Source organism: Nannospalax galili, unplaced genomic scaffold (assembly GCF_000622305.1).
Source record: "Nannospalax galili isolate Female #2095 unplaced genomic scaffold, S.galili_v1.0 scaffold613, whole genome shotgun sequence".
Classification (NCBI taxonomy): domain Eukaryota; kingdom Metazoa; phylum Chordata; class Mammalia; order Rodentia; family Spalacidae; genus Nannospalax; species Nannospalax galili.
Window position 1 is genome coordinate 982722 of NW_008332065.1, and position 20259 is coordinate 1002980.

Below are 20259 nucleotides of genomic sequence, written 5' to 3' on the forward strand. Positions count from 1 at the left end.
ACAGGTGTGTATGTGTGCAGGTGTGCATAGGTGGGTGGGTGTGCACTTGTGTTCATGGGTGTGTCTGTGCTAGAGCCAGAGTAGAAGTCGGAGTGGGAGTAAGGGTTGGGAGAGACCAGAGATTTCTAGTGGCAATAACATGATCTCATATTTAAAACAAAAATCTTAAAAATGCAATCTTGAAGATTATGTTACATTTTCAGGCTACTTTTTCAACGCTGGATAAAAATTTATCTATTGCCTTTTGGTTAGAACTCATTCTAACCTACAAACTCATTTTGTTGTGAACTTTTACCTAGTGCTTCACAGTTAAAATAGTTGTTAGACAAACCTGAAAATTATCTCAGCTACTTTATGCTTTCCTGAATAACTGCTTCAGTTCTCACGTCCTTACCTCTTAGGTTTTTTTTTTTTTTTTAATATAATTTTGTCTTTCGTTAGGAAAAGGAAAATGGTAGTGTCTGCTCTGAAAGGCAGGAGTACCAGGGGCAGGGGCAAGGTGGACTGCTGGATGTCTCTTGCCAACTCCCAGGATTCTGGTATTTGAAGAAATCAGGAGACGTCAGAAATGAGCAGCTGGGATAACCAGCTTACAGGGCAGGGTGTGGTCCTCTGTGAGAGTGGGCTGGCAAAGACTACAGTCTACAAGAATGTGTAACTCAGCCTGAGAGCTCTGCAAGAGTTCTTAACTGGTCTTTGGCACCTTGTGGCTTTTTCCCTGGGGGATGGGAGTCCTCCTCACTTGGCTGTGTCCTCAACATGAACCTTGGGGATTTCCCTCCACTAATTTTCTCCTTCTTAAACTTAGCTGGCTCTTGGTACTGGACATGCAGAAAGAGAAGGCTAAATGTATGGAGCCCACTCCCTGGTACTAGCTACAGAGCATGTCTAATTTATCCTCAAACAGTCATTTGGGAGCTACAAAGAACAAATTAATCACACTCCTATGAATTCAAGCATCAGCAAGAAGCAAAGGTAAATAGCACAGAGATTGAACCTAAAAGGACTTGGGGATGGGAAGGCTGTGTAAAATACTCTAGGGGAAGTTTTCTATACACAGGTTAAATTGGAAGTCTGAGAAAAGAAAAGATGGGTTCCTATCGGGAGGCCACAGAAAACTCTGGTCTCTCTTGCTGTTAATAATTAGAAACTGTGTTTGTACTGTGGTTGACATAGAAACACTATGGAAAGGTGCGGCTTGTGGGAGTTGGGCTTATGATAGGTTCCCTTTTAGGATGTGGGGTCAGGAGCTGCCTCGAATGATGCACGGGAAGGTGGAAATGCTTTTCTATGTCCCTGGTTGTATACAGGTTTTAAACACCTTGAGGTTCTTTACAACTAAGAAAGAGGAAGGATATGGGGAAAAAAAAAAAAGCAGGCAGGACCCAGCAAACCTGGAACTGAAAGATGGCGTGCAAGGTGAGGTGTACAAGGGAAGTTTCACCCACAGAATTGTGTTCCCACTTTGGAAAGATGTTTAAAAATATCAGGACAATTTGACGTGTGCCTTTCCTTATGGTAATCTAAATAATGCAGCGTTCCTAACAACCATCTTCAGTGTTTACACTGTATTAGTTACAGGAAGTTATCTGGAGATGATTTAACATATGCTAGAGGAGACGTAAGTAGGTTACACACAAATACTAAACCATTTTATAAAGAGACATTCACACTCTGTGGTATCCAGGAGGGTCATGGAACCTTGAATGACTGCTCCAGCTTTGGGTATATATTTTTTGAGAGCACAGACCTAGTGTAGAATCCATAAATTCTAGTATAAAAGCAACACAGAAAACCTACTTGAAATGCAGATTCCCAGACCCAGTCATAAGCTTCTGTTTTGCTTTTTTGTTTGGTTTTCAGACAGGGTCTCATTATGTATCTCTCACTAGCCTGAAACTCACTGTACAGACCAGGCTGGTCTCAAAGTCACAGAGATCTGCCTTCTGGTGGTGCATGCCTTTAATCTCAGCACTCAGGAGGCAGAAGCAGGCAGATCCCAACCTTAAGCTTCTGATTCAGTAGGTTGGAGTGAAGCCTAGCAATCTGTACTATTATCAAGTTAGTCATTTAATTTGGGGCCAGTGGCTCTTAGATTATCTTAGTTGCTTTGCAAAACCTAATCTTGATCTCTTCCAAAGTTAGCACGTCATCAAATTAGAGGCTTGACTAATAAAACACAAAGAAAAAAGAATATTATTCTTTTCATGTCATATGTGTGTATGTTTAAATCTGGGTTCCCGGGATGACAAAGAACACATGATACGTGCCTCTCTTTTCATTCCCCCTCCTTCTCCCCTTACAATACCCCTCAGTTGTCTACTGCTTGTTTGGATGTTGTTTTGTCACACTCCAGCTCACCTTGCATTCTTTGACCTATTTACTGAAGAACTTTGATGTAGTCTGGAATTACAGAGCTATTGGAAGCAACAATACACAAACTGGAATCAGACTTCTCTAGCAAAAGCCTAAGGAAACCTGCCTGAGCCTGCTTCATGTAGGGGAGGGACGGGTATAGGGGAGGGAGGATTTGCAAAATGATCTTTTCTTTTCAAGCTTCCTTTGAAAATGTCCTTTCACAATCTGAAGATTAAGCAACTTTCTTCCAGAGGAACAAATTACTAGGGCCCCAAAGACCCACAAGATTCATTAGCAGTGTGCAGTAGATTTAAATTTTTTTTCAGCAGTAATGAAAATACATTCTACATCACAACACACACACACACACACACACACACACACACCACATATATCATGTCTGTGTGCACATGCACAGAAAATGGAATTAATTTTTTAATTTTATTTTTTATTTTTTAATTAAACATTTTATTGTGCCTATTAATTATGCATGGTACTATGTTATGTAAGGACATTTTCATAGCCCTATATACTGTACATTGAGCATACACCCTCCATCCCTTGCTTCCTCACCTTCTGTTTCTTACCCCTCCTCCATACTTTGTTCCCTTTTGTTCCGCTAGTAGAAGAGACAGTTTCTCTTCTACTGTCAAGTCATATGTACATGCATGTTTCTATACATCCACATGAAATGTAGGAACTATAAGTGAGTGAACACATTTGAAATTTGTCTTTCTGGGACTCGCTTAATTCACTTAATGTGCTTATCTCCAGCTGCATCCTGAGACAGAAACAATCATTTTATAAAACATTACTTACCTTTACCATGTCCAATCCATCGTGGTATTTTCGATGTTCAGCCCTTTATTTTCTTTTCCCTTTCTCAAATTCTCTCTCTCTCTCTTTCTCTCCCTCCCTCCCTCCCTTCCCTTGATAATGGTCATGACCCTATAAGTGGTTTTGTCTTGCTGCTTGAGAAGGCTGAAGTAGGTATGCTTACAATTCCAACAATTGCGGGTTTTGAGGGAAAGGAGGTTGGAAGGACAACAGAAGTTTGTTGCCTGATGTTTCTCTCTTTCTTCCCTTAACTTAACCATTGTCTGTCTTAGCTCTTATAGTACCTGCATCTTATTGAGAAGCTTCTATTGTCTTAGAGGTTGGCAATTCAGAAAAGCAGTTACAAGCTTGATCCCTTCTGTGGTCTTGCATGTGACTGGTTCAGGCCTGTATATCTCTTAACCTGGAATTCTAGCTGCCTATCAGATCTTCTCTTCTCCTACTCCTCTAACTTACAGTGCTGCCAACAGAGGTCTGTGCTTATTTTCTAAGTCTTGGTGGTTACTAAAAGCACATGGGGGAAAAAACCAACAACATACAGTTCCCTTGCCCTGTCAGGCAGGTGTAATTCACGTTAAAGGAAAGATAAAGACTGCTATTTTCAATAAGATATTATTTTTAGTACTTCTAAATGAGCTAAGAGACTCAAATATTCAAAGTTTCTCACAGTCAACTTTCTTTATCCAGCTACTGTATGCAGTAAAAAGTAATCACAATTTCCTTTGCTGTTCTTGAACATTTGGTCTTGAAAAGTATCAATGAAAGAAATTAGCTTTGTGAGCCACTTTTCACCACAAAGAGGAAAATTCACCTAATCCTTAGCATTGACGTCTTTAAATCTCCATAAAGAAAAACAAGAGGGCTTGGGGCATAAATCAGTGGAAAAGCACTTGCCTAGCATGTGCAAGGCCCAAGGTTCAATCCCTAACACCACAAAAACCACACTTCAACCCAGATTACATGTGCTACCCAGCATCTTTCCCACATATCTTATTAAAAATACCTTCCCTGGCTTTTTAAAAAAACTATTAAGCACTTGAAAAATTAACTCTCTTCTAAGACATTTTCATTATGAATATTAGTTTAATGGTAAAATTATGAACCTCTAGGTTTTTATGAAGCTTCAAGCCAGTGAATTGGTTTTTATCTTAATTCTCTCAAGAATATTATCATCCACTGAACTTCTGGCATAAGGAATCTATCAAAAACAACTGGTATCAAGTCCAAAGGAAATAGCACTAATTTGAAGACAGACTCTCACTGACTGAAAATGGGGCGATTTGAGCATTGAAAGAATAAAAATAGTGAGATCAGTGATAGCAACACACGGAAGCACACCAAACAATGACAGCAAAAACAGAAATACACCACCAGTTCCTGAAGAGGTGCCAAAAAAGGAACTCATCGATGACCTCTAGAGTTTGCAAGGAGACCAACTCATTTATTCTGAAATTGCCTGATGAGTTTGTTTAATAGGTATGTGCAGTAAATTTGGTCCTGCGTCTGAGGACCATCATTTTCAATACTAGTTCCTATATGACTTTTGCCTTTGAAATGATTCTGAAACTCACCTTGCCTAATATGCCTCTCCTGTAATTTCATATAAATGAAATCATTCAGTACAATCTTTTGCATTTGACTTTCACTTAGCAGTTTGCTTTTGTTACTTATCCATGCAGAAATAATTTATTTCTTTTATTCCAGAGTAGTATTCCATTGTAGGTATTTATCACAATTTGCTTACCCCTCACTAGCAGTTCCCTTGCATCTGTTGGAATGACCACATTCTTTGTGATATGGTGGTTACATTAATTGATTTTCAGATGCTAGATTTTGTGTTCTCGGGGTCAACGTCATTGGTCATGTACTGTTCTTTTAAATGTTGAGTGCTAAAACCTTGTTCTCTACCTGTGTCTATGTATGTGAAGAGTGTTGGCCTGAAACTCTCTTTTATTTGAGATCTTTCATTAAGATAAAATTGGTCTTATAAAATAAATTCCTAAGTATATTTTTTTAAGTTTCAAAATATGTATTTTAAAACAATTTACCATGACCTCACTATACCACAAACATACTGTTGGGCGCTAAATAGCCAATAAAAGTATACAAAGCATATTCTGAAAATATCTTTGGCGGTATTAAATATATAGGCCCATGAGAATCGAGCTGAGTAACTAAAAACTGCTACTCTTGGTCACAACTACTTGGTAACAAAGGGTGCCTCTTGACACAGACTGCAATTGACTGGGAGGGGCACCAGATGCATAAATTGCAAGTGTGAAATTCAGAAATATTTTTGCAATGTTTAATTCTTTGCAGAACTTTGAGAAACATTAAACTATATATAAAATGTGGCATGGCAGGTGTCATTTAAATGTACGTATTTCAAAAGAAAACAATCTGTTCCCGCCTTGCGCATTTTCTCTTTAATTTCCATGACAAACATTATATCCATTTTCACACATGGCTTGTAGTTGGCTGAATTCGTGAGTGACTTGTAATCAGAGATCTAATAAAATAGAGCGAGGCGATTTTGGATTTGCTGGAGGGGTAAGCTAAGAGATTGCTAGACCTTTCTAGAACACATCTCCCTACTCTTTACTAATCACCATGAACACCCAGTATAAGCTTTTATGAGTAACAAATGCATACTGTAAGTCCTGCATCGAGCCTTGCCCTTCTTTTCTGTGACGGTGCATACCATTCTAATTGATGGGATCCAAAGAAGGTGCATGGAACAATGAAACTCCAGGATCGTGTGGCCTGAAGGCTAATAGTGGAACTGGGCATGCTCAGTCGCCAGGCAGATTTTTCAGAGAAGTGGAAACTACAACTGCGCGTACCCGGCGAGCGAAGGTGGGCGTGCCCTCGTGGAATTTAGAACGTTCCCTCAGCCAATGGGGCCTCGCGGCCGGCTGGCGGGGCTCGCCATTGGGGGAACGGGATGCGAGCAAGCGGAGCCCTGGGGGAGGAAGCAGAGGTGCGGGTCCGGGAGGCCGGGCTAGCCCAGCCCATCGCGTGAGCAGCTGCAGCGGCCAGGCAGCATCCAGCGGCGCGCCAGCCGGCCCAGCCCGTCGCTTTACTTTCTGCTGCACTAACCCGTCTTCATTATGCCGAAGAGAAAGGTGAGTCTTACCTACAAGGCTCCTCGCAGGCCTTCGAGTGTGCTCGGAGCTAGCCCCGTGGCTGCGACGGACGCACGGATGCGCGGAGTGACCCGGGCTCGGGGACCTCCCGGGCTCGTTTGCACCGCCTGTTGCGGACCCTCTGCCCCTCGCTCCCCGCGCCGACCTCCGAGCGCTACTTTCTCTCCGGTGACCCTCTTCATCAACTCCTCGCTGGAATGGTTTCTGCCTCCTGCAGGCTGAACGGGCTTCCATCCCCCTCGCAGGAGTTTCCTCTTTGCAAACTCCAGGCTGTGACGGGGTGGAGGGAAAGAAACCTGAGGAGAGAAACTCCCAGCCGAGGGACATCGAAATCCAGCGAAACGATCGGAGGGGGCCGGGCGAGGTCACGAGGTTCCCCGGGGCCATGCCCAGGGCGGGTGCGCCGCGAGGGAGCGAGGGAAAGCCATGATTCCCTGCGCCAGCCCTTGCTCGCCGCCGCGGACCCGTATGTACCCACTCCGGTGTCAATCACCCGGCCGCGGGGCGGTGCGCAGCGCAGGGCTGGCAGCAAGGAGGGGGCCGGCGTCCGACCGTGGCCCAAGGTCAAGGGCCACTAGGCCCTCCGCCGCCGTCCATCCCACCAACCCAGGCTTGGCCAAGCAGGGAACTGCGGTCATTTTACTCTTGTGGGTCGTGTCCCCTTCTGCGCTGGCTGGGGACACCAGGAGTCACGCGTGGGGCTGCATAGCATACATAGCCCCAGGGTGGGGCTTCGATTGAGTTTTGGACCAGTAAAGGAAGGAGGTTTTTCACCCATCCCTGAAAGAGGAGGCTGCTTCCTCAAAATGTTCTTACACAAGACCACCTGCCCCAGTGCCCCAAGTCAGCAGCCAACGTGAACATTAAAGTTGAAGTGTGGTTACAACGCCCAGCTGTATGCAAGACTGTTGGACTGATTAGTGTGTGTGATTGCTCTGGAACTACTGAAGCTTTAAAAAATTGGAAGCTTTTACCTTCTCATATATCACCACCAAAAATTCGATTGTAGCCATCTCTGCCCCTTTTTAATTATTTACTTATTTAGTGTATGTGTATGGGAGCTCACATGCACGTGGTGCTGTGGAGGTCAGAGGACAACTTTTGGAAGTCTGTTCTCGCCTTCCATCATGTGGGTAGTGGAATTCAACTCAGGTAACAGGTGACACCAGATGTCTTTACTAGTTGAGCCATCACACTGACCCAAGCATGTCCGTGCTTTTAAAAATCAGATTAATTAAAAGGTTGTTTTTTTTTTTTTAAGTTTAATATGGACGTACTCTGTGCCTCATGTTGGATGGAACCTGATTTGCATTATCATTTAATCCCCAGAATCACTAAGAAGTTTCTGGACACACTGAACAAAGTTGCCCAATATCTCACCAACCATTGGCACAGGGTGTGTCTGATGCTCTAAATCCTGAAATCCTTATTGGCTGCCATTATTAGTTGGTTGTCTTAATTTGGAAATGGTGGGACAAGAGGAATCTAGGAAATCCAAAGTCTTCTTGGTTAAGAAACTAGATGTCTGTATCAAACTTCTGCCTCTCAAGGCTCAGGAACCATAACAGAAGAGGGGGCTGAAAGATTGTAAGAGCCGGAAGTGGTGGCTGACCACAGGGAAACAGAGTTTTCCAGACAGCCTAGGCAGTTGCTCAGATAAACTCAGCAGTGGTAACAGTATGCACAAGTCCCACACAAGCCCAAACCAGACAAAATTCCAGTATAGAGGTGGGGAAGTGGTTAAGAAACCCCAACCCCACCTGAAGAACTGTTGGCAACTGATGGCTGCTGGAAGGGGGAGTCAGTCTCGGTTAAGGGTGAGACGCTTTGGTAGGTTGACCAGGCTCCACTAGATTGTCTCACACTGACAGGCATTTGAGGACACAAGTTTGACTCTCTATGCCTTTATACATACATACGTGTAATAGAGTACATGAAATTGGGCAGGGGGTAGTAGAGGGGTAGTAGAGGGGAAGGTAATTAAATTCTATCAAAGTATATTTTATGAAATTCACAAAAATTCAATGAAGAGATTAGGTGGCATGTTAAGGATACTAATACTTGAGACTCGTCTAAAATTAATTTGATGGCAGTATTGTTTTTCTAGTGCCATTCTAGAATGATGTCACTGTTTTCCCCATTTTATCTGAGGTTAGTGATGGGTTGGGAATTCTAGCAGAGTCAAAGGAACTAATTATTGAGAAATGAGTTACCAAGGGAGTTGAGACTACCCCTTTTCCTGGGAATTATTACCATGTTTAGATAAGCAGCAGGCTGCACACACCCTTTATGTATACTGAACCCTGGCTTAGCAGAACATTTCCTTTTTCAAGGACCATCACTCCAACTTTGTGTCACTGTCCATCTGAAGGGGAAGAAGAGAGGAAAAGAGTGGAGTAGTAACTGGCTTTTGATTTTGGTGTTTTTTCCCTGGAAGGCAGGGACTCCCTTGAAGAAGTTAGCCCAGTGATTCATTTGACTAGTGGCAAACCTGTGCATATGCACCTGTGTGCTTGTACCTGTGTGCAGTCCTTCAGAACATTTGAGATCCTTTAGAAATAGAAAGCTTCCTTGATTAATAGGAAGCCTTTTCATTTAGGCCTGGAGCCCAAACACCTATTCGGATACCTGGCCAGGGGCAGCCACAGATCACAAGGCTCTGATGAAAATCCCTCCTAGCAGTCAAGCCTTAGTGTTGCCTTTTGGAATCGTGTAGTTCAATGCAACTGACACCAGAAACCACTGTTACCAGGTGAACCTGCCTAGCTGTGTAAGAAAAGAACGGGAGACAGCCCCTGTGTAGTCCTTGGAGGCCTGCAAACTGGGTAACTGCCACAGCATTTACATACTATGCCGCTGTATTTTCTTGACCAAAGAACTGCCTGTTCTACATTATAAATTTTAAGTTGTTTGTGTGCATGCCCAAGCTTGCTAGAGTGTGTACCACACAAGTGCAAGTATACATATGTGTGGAAGCCAGAGGTCAGAGTTGGCTGTCTTCCTCTATTGCCTTTCACCTTATTTTTTGAGACAGGGCCTCTTGCTGAACCTGGAGCTCACTGATTTGGCTAGATGGGCTATCTCCACCTCCCCAGTACTAGGATTGCAGATACAGGCACCTGGCTTGTACATGGGGCCTAAGGATCAAAACTAGGTCCCCATGCTTACACAAGCAAGCACTTTACCCACTGAGACACCGCTCCAACACCCATGATCGGCTTTAAAAGTGGCCATGTCATGTTTTCTTTGCCATCGTTGCTCCTGTTTCACCTTTTCCTAGAAATGTTTATTTAGTGGGCTCCTTAGTTTTGTAGAGCAAGAAATGGTACAGATGAAGCCCATGAAAACCTCTGGAGTTCTAGCCCTGTTTAAATGTTATAGGCACTGTTTATTCTTCAGGAGTTATATTCAACAAAGTGATAAGATTGGCAGACAAAAATGTTGCATAGCATTTGGGTTCGAGATAAGTTACAGAATGTACTATTACAGATTCCAAAGACTACGGGATAGATAAGAATACAAGCTTCAGTTCAGGCTGGCTGCCTTGAAAGTACGGGTAGGACTTGAAGAAAAATGTTTTCTATTCCCAGGCATTTGAATGCCTCCTCTGATTACATCTTAGCCTCAGTTACACATCAAGGTCACAGTATCATCCATATGAATAGAAACTGTTCTAATGACACGTCTTTGTAAGTTTTATGTATATGTTTGTGTAATACTGACATTAAGCCAGCTCTTTAATGACTGCTGTATTATTTTTAAAAGTGGTGCAGCACTTAACATTGTAATTTCTTGCTGATATTTGAATAAAGTTGGGTTTCCTATATTATATAATGGGTGGTAAGTGAACTAAATCTCAGGGGAAAAGGTAATGCTCATGGACTTGGGTGGTGGTGGGACACGAGGACTGAGTTCTAGGCTGTTCTGGTCAAACATCCACAGGCGCCAGCAATGGTCATGTTGTAATGTGATGACCTGATGTTCTACAAAGAAGCTTTGGCCAGCAGGGCCTGAAACCACAGTCAAACACCCAGGATCAGCAAACACACTTTGCACACCCTTTTTTACTTTTCTGGTTCCTTATCCCTAGAACTAATGTGTCTGGCACATCACATCAGAAATTCTCCAGTGAGGCAATGCCAGTGAAATGGGCATGTACACGGCAGGCTCTTTCCGTTAGAGGCTCAAGAAATAAAAGTCTGCCACTCCTCATCTGGAAATTTTTAATTGGGTTTTTATATGGTCTCCTTAAATGGAGGGACGCAGTGGCACTGGCTTGGCCTTGCAAGTGCTTAATTAGCAAGGCTCAAGGTTTCTCCTAGATTTTATTTCAAAAGACTATCACTGTTATTCCACCAAAGATGGAAAGTAAAAATGAAAGTGTAGATAAATTTAACCACATAAAGATAAATATGTCAATGAAGCAAAAAACAACTATTAAAAATTAAAATTTTTTTTGAAGAACCAGAAAAAATATTTGTACCAGGTATCACTGAAAAAGGTTTGCCCTCTTAAAAAGAAAGTGTCTCGTGTCTTTACAGAGAAAATAGATATTATTATAGGAAAAAAATCAAGATACTGCTACTAGAAATCAGAAAGATACAGTTTAAAGTTTTTTATTAAAGTTTTTAAAAAAATATTTTATTTTATGTGTATGAGTGTATTGCCTGCATGTATGTGAGTGCACCTCTGTCGTGCAGTGCCGCGGAGGTCAGAAGAGGGCTTTGGATTCCCCTGGAACTGGAGTTAAAGATGGTTCATAGCCACCATATGGGTGCTGGAAATTGAACCTGGGTCCTCTGCAAGGGCAACCAGTGCTCTTAACCACTGAGCCATCGCTCCAGCTCCTACAGTTTAAGATATTTTTAAGAATAATGAGCTGGGTGTGGTGGCACATGCCTTTAATCCCAGACTCAGGAAGCAAAGGCAGGCTGATGTCAGTGACATCAAGGCCAAACTGGTCTACATAGAGAGTTCCAGGCCATCTGGGGCTACAGGGGGGACCTGTCTCAAAAACAAACAAACAAACAAACAAACAAACAAAACATAGTAAAATGTTTTTCATTGAAGAATCAGATTGAAGAAGATTGAAAGCATTGTGGCCCAACGATGAGGCATACACCTTTGTTTTAAAAAAAACTGACTGAAGATGGTTTCTTTATAACCACAGAGCCCATTCACCCAAAGGATTTTTAATAAATTGTGGGGTGCTGCACCCATTCCCCTAATCCTGTCTCCTCACTTTCCCATAACCTCAAAACCATGCTAACCTCCAGTCTCCGCCCACCTTCCCTGCTCTGCTGTTTTTCTTTCTGCAGTTGCCTTTTCTGGAAATTTCATATACAAGGGATTACACACTTTGTAGTCTTTTGTTTCTGATTTCTTTCATTTTGTTTTTGTGGTCTGTGTACGTGGTAGTGTCTATCATTGCACTGTTGTTTTTCATGAATACTCCATTGTATGCTATGGTGCCTTTGTTCATTCCTTCAAAAGTTAACAAACATTTGGATTGTCCCAACTTTTGGCTACTGTAAATAATTCTGCAAATATTTGTCTTTAAGTCATTGCATAGACACATTTTTTTTTTCATTTCTCTTGGGAATGTTTGGAAGTGCAGAAGTAAACGGTGGGTGCTTTTAAAGTTTATACTTAACTTTTAAGAAACTTCCAGGCTGTTTTCCAAAGTGAATGAGGGTTCCTTGCTTGTTCTGATATTGTGAGGGTTTTACTTATGGACATTCTAATGAATTTTAGCTTATATGCCTATAACCAAAGACAATGAGCATCTTTCCTTATGTTAAATAGAATAATGTATGTGTGAGCATTTTTTCCCCTGGTGGTGTTGCAGACCAAACCCAAGGCCTTGTACATGTTGGTGCCCTGCCACTGAACTACATCCCCAATCCCACTATAGTTTAAATGAAATATCTGTTCAAATATTTTTGCCCAGTTTTAAATTGGATTGTTTGTTTTATTCATTTGTAAGAGTTCTTTATGTGTTTAAATTTAAATCTTTTATCAGATTATGATTTTTAGATATTTTCTACTAGTCTTTGACTTAAAAAATTTGGGGAGGGGGTCCCCTTTGTCCCCACCTGGCCTGGAACTCACTATGTAAACCAGGATGGCCTTGATCTTACAGAGATCCACCTGCCTCTGCCTCCCCAATGCTGAGATTAAAGACATGGGCTGAGATTAAAGCTACCACACCTGCTGACTTTAATTTTTTTTTTTTTTTTTTTTTTTTTTTTTTTTTTTTGGTCTCCCTGTAGCCCCCGCTGTCCTGGTACTCTCTATGTAGATCAGGCTGGCCTTGAACTCACAGAGATCTGCCTGCCTCTGCCTCCCAAGTGCTGGGATTAAAGGCGTGCGCCACCATGCCCAGCCTGACTTTAAATTTTTAATGCTCTCTTTTGGAGAACAAAAGTTTTAATTGGGATTAAATCTATTTAGTGTTTTGTCTAATAAATTTTTGACTAATCCAATGCCATAGCTACTTGTTTTGTTTTATTTTATTACATTTATTTATCTTGTAGGGGCAGGTGAGTACACATGTGCCCGAGCACACACATAGACGTCAGAGGGCCCATTTCGGGGAGTCAGCTCTTTCTTGCCACCACGTGGGTTCCTGGGATTGACCCATTTGTCAGAATTTGGTGGCAAATGCCTTTACCCACTGAGTCATCACCAGTACAAAATCTGTAGTTTCAGCTGTTGTACTCAGCCCTATGATCCTTTTTGAGCTAATTTTGCATAAGGGTCTAAGGTTTAATTTCTTTTTTTCTTTCTTTTTTTTTTTTTTATTTGAATACCCAGTTATTTCAGCATGACTTGTCAAATAAGATCATCCTTTTCTACACTAAATTGTCAAAACTCAGTTCAGGGCTGGGGAGATGGCTGAGTGGGTAAAATAGTTGCTGTGCACATCTAAGACCCTAATTTTGGGTCCCCTACACCCATGTAAAAAGCTGGGTGTGGTGACATGTTGCCTTAATGCCAACACTGGTAGGGGTTGAGGCAGGTGGAGCCCCAGAGCTGGCCAGTCTAGCCAATCAGGGAGTTCAGGCTCAGTGAGAGACCCTGTCTCAAACAGTAAAGTGGAGAACATGCACACACGGGTCTACAGCACACACACAAAACCTCAGTTCAAAGCTTTTATATCCTCACACCAGCACTACACTAACTTTACACTGTTTTGACCACCCTGGTTTTGAGGTAAAATTTTAACCACAACAGTGTCAGTCCCCCACTTTGTTCTTGTTTACCCCAGAGTTTTCTCTTTTTTTCTATTAGTCCATTATGTTTCCATATAAATTTTAAACTTTATTTTTTTAATTTATTATTTTTATATTTTTATGTATATGTGTGTATTGCCTGCATGTAGATAAGTGCACCTGTGTCATGCAGTGCCCGCGGAGGACAGAAGAGGCTGTCAGATCCCCTGGGACTGGAGTTACAGACAGTTGTTAGCTGCCATTGTGGGTGCTGGGATTCGAACCCGGGTCTTTCACAAGAACAACCAGTGTTCTTAACCACTGAGCCATCTCTCCAGCCCCCTCCATATAAATTTTAAAATCAGTTTGAAATTTTCTACAAAAATAGGCCTGCCATGATTTTAATGAAGATAGAAATAATCTATACATCACTTTAAGAATTGCCTTCTTAACAAACTGGACTGTCCCAGTATGAATTTGAAATAGACTGACATCCATAAATGCTTTCTGAGTTTAATTGAGCTAAATATTGATACGGAACCTGTATTTGAGTCAAAGCTCAAAAATGGCAAGGCTGCATATTTTATTTATTGATTCATTCCATGTTAAATAAACATTCATTGAATATCAGCTTTATGCGGGCTAGGTAAGACACACAGACAGCATTTACAATTCATGACAAGAAATGATAGAACCACAGGGAGCTGTGTGGCGAGTACAAAAGAAACGCCCAGGAGCACCGGTAAGGAGCTGAGGGTGGCAGTATTCAGAACAACCCTCTTAGTTTTTTATTATATATATTTTTTAATGTGTATGAGTGTATTGCCTGCATGTAGGTAAGTGCAACCATGTCGTGCAATGCCCGCAGAGGTCAGAAGAGGCAGTCGGATTCCCTGGGACTGGAGTTACCAACAGTTGTTAGCTGCCGTGTGGGTGCTGGGATTCGAACCCAGGTCTTCTGCAAGAACAACCAGTGTTCTTAACTGCTGAGCCATCTCTCCAGCCTTTATTACATTTTTAATAGGTGAGGGGCAGGTGCCTACCACAGTGGATATGCGGAGGTCAGAGGACAACTTTCCAGAGTTAGTTCTCCATTGTGTGAACTCAGGTCATCACACTTGGTGGCAGATGCCTTTACCCACTGAGACATCTTACCAGCCCTGCCCTCTTAGTTTTAAAAGTTGCTGTTTAGTGCCATCTTCCTAATCAGTGTGTTATTTGACTGATTATCTGGGGGGTTTGTTATTGTTTTGGTTTGATTTTATTATTTTATGTATTTGTTTATTTTTGAGACTGGGTCTCACTGTGCAGCCTTAGCTGGCCTGGAACTTGCTATGTAGACCTGGCTGATCTTGAACTCACAGAGAAAGATCTGCTTGCCTCTAGAGTTCTGAGATTAAAGGCTTGGGCCACTATCCCAGCTCTGCTTCTTTGTTTTTTTAATTAGTTTTGTTCTATAATCCTTTTGACTTAACTGTGAAGTCTTTGGTGGTTCTGATCTTTTATCTCCCCATAGCACCTAACAGAGGTGATGTATATATTTCTTGAACAAATGGATGCCTCAATTGTTTTTAAGGGAAAAAAATAGTAAATTTAAGTATTTCGGACTTTGAGGTTGGGGGTGGTCAAATCCAGTTCTAGTACTCAGTGTCTACTGGATAGAGGAGTTGGTGCAGTAACCCTCCCCACCCTCCACTTCCATCTTTGTCCTTTTTTAGGACTCATCCATAAAACTAGGATAGTAATATGTTCTACCTCTTTGAGTTGTTGTCATTGAATGGGATGGTGAAATTACAGTGTTGGCATGAGTGGAGCCCATCATTGAGATGATGGTATTTTTAATTATTATGAGAACCATAATGAAATACGAGCTCCGCTTAGACCTTGAGCTTCTGTTTTGTGGGATGAATGGCAGCTGCAGTGCCTAGGGATCAAGAGTTCTCTCTGGATGTCTCATTAGTTGCATCATGAGGGTGGGTATGCAACAACCAAAGCACAAAATAGATTGTTTATGAAAAAGCGTAAGCTTTAATCTTGTACACTTCTGCATGGTCTATTTTCCTCACAGAAAAAAGTTTCAGAATATCTCCACATAATATTAAAATTCCCTTGGCAAATCAATTGAGTAATCCTTTTCCCCTATGTTTCTCCCCTAAAAGGCTGCAATTGTTTACAACAAAATTAAATAGACTCCACTCTCCTTCCAAGTGCCATTTGGCCATAGTAAGTGAAATAAATACCGTTTAGTGTCCCCTTTCACAGCGCTTGGTAGGTTGAAATACATTGATCTCCTAATTTAAAAACCAGTGTTGAAGATAAACCAAATCAAAACGTTGAATACTTTTTCCACTGATGATTTAGTGTACATTTCACTGTCTTCTTTGAGGAATTCAGTCATCCCATTGTAGTTGCTGATGATGGTGTTGAGATCCATCGTCTTATATCTGGGCCATGCCCAAGAACAGCTTTGTAGGTGTGTTCAAAGGAGATGCATGCTTGGCCCATATAGCAAGTGATATGTACATTCATAAGTCAAGCTTATACATAAGTCAGGCTTAAACATAATTTTAATTTCTTTTAATTGTTTCTTGTCTTTAGTATTTTAAGAGGACTTGGTATCAGTAATTAACATGAGTATTTATATTATTGTTCACGTTTTTAAATAACTAACATTATTGAATGCTTGGTTGTACCAGATCTAAGCTATGTGTTTTATATTCATTGTGCCTTTTAGTTAAGTAAAACTGTGAGGTTATTGGAAATAAGCTCAGACAGCAAGTACTGCACTGCCATTTCACATTGCTTCATGTCATTCTCAGAACAGGTCTGTGAGACTAGTCTCTTCTCACATACCTGTTACTTGCTCTGTAACTTTCAGGGTCTTTCCATGAGTCAGGCACTGTTCTTTTACACTGCCTTAGCAAACTTAACCCCTAAGCACTCCATCAGGTCCTCCTTTGACCTCCATTTCACATATGAGGCACCAGAGGTTCATCTGTTTCCTCGAGGCCCCTGTGAGCTGTGTGGCCTTCCCTCCTGGAAGTCTGACTACAGAGCCTGTGATCTTAAGCAGTGAACCCTGCAGTGTCTCTCACCTACAGGGGAGGAGAATACTGGGATATAGTGAGATGAGGGACTCTCCTCTGGGTCACACAGCTAGGAAGTGAGAGGGCCAGCACTGTAACTCAAGAATTTTACTTTTAACCATTAACTCCTAATACCTCATTTTTAAAATTTTAAACTAAGGTGTCTAAAGAATGCTGTAAGGAAGAATTGAGCATTATGTAAAGATATGAATGCTCATTTGTTTGAAATATTATCTTGATTAAAATATAGGCTGATGTCCTCCCCAGTAATAGAGAGTTCCCAGCTCAGTCATTATTATCTCTAACTATGCCCTAAGACTCGCCTCAGGGTCCAGGCCTGTGCTTGGTAAGGAAAGTACATTATCACGAAGCCTTCTAGGTTCAGTAATTAATGGTCTATAACTAGTGCTATCCACATGATCACACACACACACACACATACACACACACACACATACACATACACACACACACCATTTTCCCTCCTGAGTATCAATTTCTTTGAGTATGAAAAGTCTAAATCTGTTCAGATTTTCTCACATTCCACCATAAACTGTTGGATTTGCTATGTCTAAGATACACTGTGTGTTCCTCAATTTGTTATATATAGTCATGGAGGTGTTTCTCTGTGACTAGGAACATGGAGATCCACTTGTACATTATGCATCACAGTCAGAGATTGTAGTGTAGACATTAAGCCACCATTGCTTAGATACTGGATTTAGAAAATAAGGTGCTTTTGTTTTTAGAATGTATCAAGTAGAGTAAAGTAGCTTCATAGCTATGAATATCTGTTAGACCTAGAACTAGATGGACTTTTTTTTTTAATCTTGTGTTCTGGATTACCATTACATTAATTACAAATGTGATTTTAAAAATGCACAAAATGATATTATTTTCAAATCATGTTATTATTTTGACTCCATACAAAGAAATACAAGATCTATACCAAGATATATTAGTTTTCTTTTCTCTCTTTTGAGATATAAGTTGTGCTTTTTAATATACAATTTTAGGCCCAATTATTAAATTCTGCTTTGTAAGGAGTCATGAGTACTAGACCTGGGTTATATGCGAGATAAATGTTCTTGAGATTCAAGGAGATCAAAGTGTGACACTTTAAAGATCTCTGTGGATGAACATGGGGCACACGCCTGTGACACCAACACTGGAGGCAGATGCCAGATGCATGAGGATAGCAAGTTTAAGACCTGCCAGTGCTGCATAGTGAAACCGCATCTCGGAAGCAGAAGGGGGGTGGGGGGAGAGGGACACAAGAACACAGGAAAGAAACCTCTTCCTTCCACAGCCCTTGTGTGTACTCAATATGTAGACTGTCTCAATCTGCATTTTACCTCAGTGCCTTTTTTTTTTTTTTTTTTTTTTGTCTTTTTGAGACAGGGTCTCCTTGTAGCCCCAGCTGGCCTGGATTCACTATGGAGACCAGGCTGGCCTTGAACTCACAGAGATCCGCCTGCCTCTGCCTCCTGAGTGCTGGGATTAAAGGCATGCACCACCATGCCCAGCACCTCAGTGCCATTTTTAATTTTATGAGTTTCTTTTAGTTGTCAAATATAGAGTTTATCACAGCTAACTGATTGGTTTCATGAAAAAAAAAATACATGGACCATCCTTGTGACAGTCTACTATTTTCTAGAAATTCATTCATATCTGGGCAAATGGGAAAAAAAGAAACTATCTGATAACATGAGAGCCATGGTGTAAAACAGTTCAAAGACTTTGCCACTCTACCTGGACAAGATTACTTGATCCTTTTGAATTTCTAGTATCTCCGAAATGGAAGTATTAAGATTGCACCTGTTTACCTCCAGGTGTTGAGAGTATCAAATCCAACAACGATGAGGAAGTGCATTCAAATGTAAAGTGCTGTAAAATGACAGCAGAGAGGCTGAGGATGTGGCTCAGTAGATAGAGTGATTGTCCAGCATGCACCAAGTCCTGCGTTCAATCCCCAGCACCACATACACTAGACACAGTGGCACATGTCTGTAATCTTAGCACTCTGGAGATCAGGAGGTGGAGACAGAATGATTAGAAGGTCATTGTCACCCTCAGATACATGAGTTCAAGGCCAGCCTGGGACACATGAGACTCTGTCTCAAAAAATAAACAAAATAGAATAATTTACTTTTTTTTTTCTGTAGCTTTCATAATGAGATTTTAAAAGAAAGAAAAACTTAGGTCTATGTATGTGACCTTAAACACCCAGAGCAGAGCTTGTATGGTTGCACACACCAGCACTTAGAAGGTGGAGGCAGGAGAATCAGTAAGTAATCCGAGACCCAGCACTCTACATAGTAAGTTCAAGGCCAGCCCAAGACTGAGTATCAAACAAAAAGTCAGAATAGTAAAATGATGGACATGGGAGGAGGTGGAAGAGGATTAATACTGTACGCACATATGAAATTCTAAAAAAAATTTTTTAAATATGTACACCTCAACATGCATGCTCTTAATGGAGTACTATTTGTTGTTATTTTAAGAGGCCTGTGCATGGGGACACTTGGAATGATTCCATGGTATGCCTTATGTTCCTTGGCTAGATGGTATTAAGTTGTTTCCCAGACTGAAAACACTTTGCTATCTGCATCGCAGATCTGTAGCTACTTTTGAAATGAGGACAGCTAGCACAGCTACTTTGAGCAGTATACTGTTAAGAACGTGTGCTCTGAGTCAGCCCACCTGGGTCTGAATCCCAGCTCTTACACATACCATCCAAGCCATCTTGAACATGTTACCTCTTATCCTCTGTGGCCTCAAATTTTCATCTATAAAATGGATACAGTGCTGTTTTACCAACTTCATCAGACCGTCATGAGAACTAAACCGTTCGCTGATGCCATGGATGTATGTTAGGTTATGCCTTCTGCACCTTCTCTGGTCCTTTCCCCAGTTCCTGGCATTCCTACAGTATGCTGGACTCTTCCACAGTCTGATAGGTAACTAAGCAGCAAAGTCAGGCCAGTGAGATCCTCACATCATCGTTGTACTGTGAAGAAACAGACTCACAGAAGTTAAGTATGAGCCAGACTGGAATTCAGACTTCTCATTCAGTTGGGAGCTTTTGCCATCATCCCATCCAAACAAAACTATGATATCCAAAAGGTACCCTGGCCAAGAGACCGAAGAGAAAAGAGGCATAGAAGTATTACTAAATACATATATTTACAGCAATGAAATTACACTATGCATACTTGAGCAAGGCTTTTTATTTTTAGCTTTTATATTTGATTACTTAGAAAATGTTCTCCCTTTAAATGCCACTGAGAAGACAGGCATTTATTTCAGTTCATTCTTTTCCACCTACTTTTATCTTCAAATACAAAATATTTGGGGAAGACATATTAGCCTGCAGTGACCCTAATCACCGCCATGTGGGTAAAGTTGATAAGCCGAACAGAGGAAGAAATAACAAGAAAATTTGATACAGGTTTGATCATTAATAAAGTGAATGTGATCAGTCTGAGTGTTGAATATTTAAAGATGACATTTTTTGTTGGGGGGGTCTTTTTTTTTTAATTATTTAATAACCACATGATTAGAAGCATTTCATTACAGCATTAACATATTCAATAACAATTTCCAGAGCAAAGATGC

The 20259-nt window shown here is 41.3% G+C and overlaps 1 protein-coding gene across 3 annotated transcripts in view; it reads left to right on the forward strand.

Moving 5' to 3' along the window:
* The first annotated feature begins 6065 nt into the window (after nucleotides 1–6065).
* Nucleotides 6066–20259, forward strand: part of Hmgn3 (high mobility group nucleosomal binding domain 3) — a 35586-nt gene continuing 21392 nt past the window's right edge. The window contains exon 1 of one of the 3 annotated variants that reach the window (XM_017796637.2): nucleotides 6066–6320. In XM_017796637.2, the coding sequence (XP_017652126.1) occupies nucleotides 6306–6320 (15 nt within the window). In that variant the 5' untranslated portion in view covers nucleotides 6066–6305. The remainder of the gene's footprint in view (nucleotides 6321–20259) is intronic. The other 2 variants (XM_008827167.3, XM_008827166.3) reach the window with 2 other exon arrangements.